This window comes from Oryctolagus cuniculus, chromosome 6 (genome assembly GCF_051225735.1).
Source record: "Oryctolagus cuniculus isolate XC-2025 breed Fujian yellow rabbit chromosome 6, ASM5122573v1, whole genome shotgun sequence".
NCBI lineage: Eukaryota > Metazoa > Chordata > Mammalia > Lagomorpha > Leporidae > Oryctolagus > Oryctolagus cuniculus.
In genome coordinates this window covers 64953302-64956254 of record NC_142872.1, presented here as the reverse complement: position 1 = coordinate 64956254, position 2953 = coordinate 64953302, and the positions used below count along the sequence as shown (strand labels likewise).

At 62.7% G+C, this 2953-nt stretch overlaps 1 protein-coding gene across 7 annotated transcripts; it reads left to right on the top strand.

Annotated features, from left to right (window-relative positions):
- Positions 1 to 530: 530 nt before the first annotated feature.
- On the top strand, positions 531 to 2738 carry LOC103348008 (transmembrane emp24 domain-containing protein 9). Of its 7 annotated transcripts, none has more exons than XM_008255501.4 (5): positions 531 to 698; positions 1017 to 1117; positions 1418 to 1543; positions 2054 to 2200; positions 2324 to 2738. In XM_008255501.4, the coding sequence occupies exons 2-5, from the start codon at positions 1049 to 1051 to the stop codon at positions 2471 to 2473; spliced, it is 492 nt and encodes a 163-aa protein (XP_008253723.4). In that variant the 5' UTR covers positions 531 to 698; positions 1017 to 1048; the 3' UTR covers positions 2474 to 2738. The 7 variants fall into 7 exon arrangements, 6 of the variants coding, with proteins under 6 accessions (XP_008253723.4, XP_089191283.1, XP_089191285.1 ...); XR_016235586.1 differs by lacking the exon at positions 531 to 698 and adding an exon at positions 1829 to 1953 and having other exon boundaries at positions 851 to 1117; positions 2324 to 2463; XM_089335160.1 differs by lacking the exon at positions 531 to 698 and adding an exon at positions 1932 to 1953 and having other exon boundaries at positions 1106 to 1117.
- The last annotated feature ends 215 nt before the right edge of the window (positions 2739 to 2953 follow it).

Below are 2953 nucleotides of genomic sequence, written 5' to 3'. Positions count from 1 at the left end.
GGGACCTCCCTCTACCTCGGCCCCACCTTGCACATGGCACCCCCTGGCCCCTGCGTGGTTCCTCCACCTTCCCATACCCCCTTCCCCGGCCTTCTGGCTGCTTCCCGGACCCCCTAAGTCCCCCTGCCCCAGTTGTTCCTGCGCTGCTGCCCTAGGAGACTCGAAGCAACCTCCAGTGGCTTGGGTCAACCTTCCTCCCTCTTCAGTTCCACTCCCACAAGTCTTCCCCGCAGTCCTCAGGCCTGCACACCCCGTCAGCGCCCGGCTCCTGGAAACAGGTCAGGTGATGAACTTCGTCCCCTGCCCACCCGGTCGGCAGGTTGCAGAGAACAAGCCCTCTAGGCTCTCTGGGGCTGCGCGGGTCACCTAGGAGAGGCAGAGAAGAACCCAGCGAGGGCGCGCGGGGGCTCCTGGGAGTTGTAGTCCGCGCGCGAGCCCGCAGTCCCAGCAGCCCCCGCCCGGAGGCCGGCGGGACGCGCCCGCGAAGGTGGCGGGGGCCCGCGAGGCTCGAGGCGCCCGGCGCGGGGTGGGCCGGGGGCGGGGATGGGGCTGGGCGGGCGGGCCCGAGTTGGCTCTTCAGCTGCTGCTGGGGCAGCTGCTGGCTGTGACCGGCCGCGGGGGCGCGCTCTACCTCGAGGTCCGCGAGCTGGAGAAGAAGTGCTTCATCCAGGAGATCCCCGAGGGCACCGTGGTCCTGGGTACCGTCCCCTCCCCGCACCGTGGGGCTGGCGAGCGGGCGGAGTGTGGGCACCTCCTCCGCCACCAGAAATGGGTGGCGGTGCTCTGGCCCAAGCTGGCTTTCCTTGAGGGTTGCCGGGGTTAGGGGCGCACCAGAGGCCAGGCGGCTGCAGACCGGGATAGAGGCGCAGGGAGGAGACCGTGGTTGAGCGCCTCACATCAGAGGTCCGCAGCAAAGGCGGGGAGTCGCTCTGTCCCTCCCACCGACCCCCGAGACGCTGCGAGCTCCTGGGTAGGCCCATGGTGATGGAGATGCGAGCCGATGGCCTCGTCCTTAGGGACCTACAAGACCCAGCTGTACGACCCTCCTATGGAAACGTACCAGCCGTCCCCGCAGTGGATCAACTTGTTCGTGTTGGTAAAGGACCCCAAGAACAAGGTGAGCCGGCCCCCAAGGTGGTCCCGGACCTCAATGCTTAACCCTCCATTTCCCATTTCTGGCGGGGGGAGGAGGAGGGTGCCTTCTCCAAGGTAGGGGGAGATGAAGGAGGACGTGCTGGAGAGTGCCATGCCTGTGTATCGGCAGTGCTGGGGTGTCGGTCTTTCCAGTGTGATTTCTCTGGTACCCTCTCTGCGCCTGGCCTGTGGGAGTCTGGATCTGGGATGCCCTCTGCGTTCCTCTCCTGGAAGCAGATACATGTGTAGGGGCTCTGTGTTCACTGGAGGCTGCTCCCTCTAGAACCTCCTGGCTCATCAGTACGGCCCTCAGGGCAGCTTCAGCTTCACCTCCCAGGCTCCTGGAGAGCACCAGGTCTGCATGCACCTGGAGTCTGTCCGCTTCTCCCTGTCCAGTGAAGACAAGCTGGTGAGTGTGGCAGGTGGGCCCCACCCACTGTCCCTGGGAGCCAGGCCTTGGGTGAGATGGGCATGTTGGGCAGTGCTTTTTGCAGTGCGCTGGGGCTTTGTATGATGTGAGCACATGCAGCACAGCTTTGGAAAAAGGTAAGGGCTTGAAATGGGGGTCACACTGACTTAAAACAATCCTTGCGTGGCTTCCTGCGGTCCCCAGGATGGAGACCAGCTAGCCCTGTGAAATTCAGAACCCAGCAGCGTCTAGATGCTACTAGGTTCTCCATGAACCCCAACACAGAGCTCGCAGGAGCTGCCTGTCTCAAACACTGAGTGGTCGTACTTGTCTTCTGACCATGGGACTCCACGCACGCCGGCTCCTGTCCTGATGTTCTGGCTCCCAGAGCAGGGCCAGTCCCCGAGTCAGTGAGTGGTGGATCCAGAGTGGGGTATGGGAGCTGGTTCTGGCCCACGTGTGGGGCTGAGCGCCCTGACCCCACACCTCCCTCCGCTCCCCTGTCCCTAGGCCATTCACTTGGACATGCAGTTGGGTGAACACACCGACGAAGACGTGGAGTTTGCCACCAAGGACAAGCTGAGCCAGCTGCATCTGCATGTGCGGCAGCTGGTGGAGCAGGTGGCACAGATACAGAAGGAGCAGGAGTACCAGCGGGTGAGGGCCAGGCAGGGTCGGCTGTGGCAAGGAACGTGTGACCTCCCAGACGGCGGCTCCGGCTCTGCTACTCGGGGTCAGTTCGGTTCCAGCCGGGCACCTTCTCTGCTCTTCCCTCCGCAGTGGCGAGAGGAGCGCTTCCGGCAGACCAGCGAGAGCACCAACCAGCGGGTGCTGTGGTGGTCCATTCTGCAGACCCTCATCCTCGTGGCTGTCGGCGTCTGGCAGATGCAGCACCTCAGGAGCTTCTTTGAAGCCAAGAAGCTGGTGTAGGCGGCGCCCAGAGACCTGGCCACCACTCGCTCCCCTGCTGCCGCTGCCACGGGAGAAGTGGCCTGGCTGGGTCTAGCTCCTTGCCCCAGCCAGCACCGGGGAGAGGATGGCTTTCCAGCCAGTGACACAGAGGTGGGGGGAGCTGTGGCTGTGTGGCACAGAGCAGGAGGTGGAGCGAAGGCGTGCCCAGCCCCTGTGTTAAGCAGGGTGGAAGAACTGCCCCATGATGGAGAAATAAGTGTGAATATAAATTTTACCTGGCAGACTTCCTGGAGTAAACTTTTATTGCCTCCTGCCGTACAGTATATTCTGCTGTTGTGTAGACAATAACGTTTGCAGGGGGCATATCCCGAAGTGAATGTGGTGAAGGGAACTTGAACCCCAGAAGCCTGGGCAACACAGAGAGCCCTTTCCAAAGCAGTCCGGCTTGGGCCCTTTTTTCCCTACCTGACATGCATCTGATTCTCTGGAAGTCCCTCT

What these genes read in the sequence shown, in the direction of transcription:
- LOC103348008 (XM_089335157.1), top strand. Translation starts at nt 1,001, where the DNA reads ATGGCCTCGTCCTTAGGGACCTACAAGACCCAGCTGTACGACCCTCCT. An exon ending in TGTCCAGTGAAGACAAGCTG is followed by an intron (nt 1,544 to 2,053) that starts GTGAGTGTGGCA and finishes CCCTGTCCCTAG; the next exon opens with GCCATTCACTTGGACATGCA. An exon ending in AGGAGCAGGAGTACCAGCGG is followed by an intron (nt 2,201 to 2,323) that starts GTGAGGGCCAGG and finishes TTCCCTCCGCAG; the next exon opens with TGGCGAGAGGAGCGCTTCCG.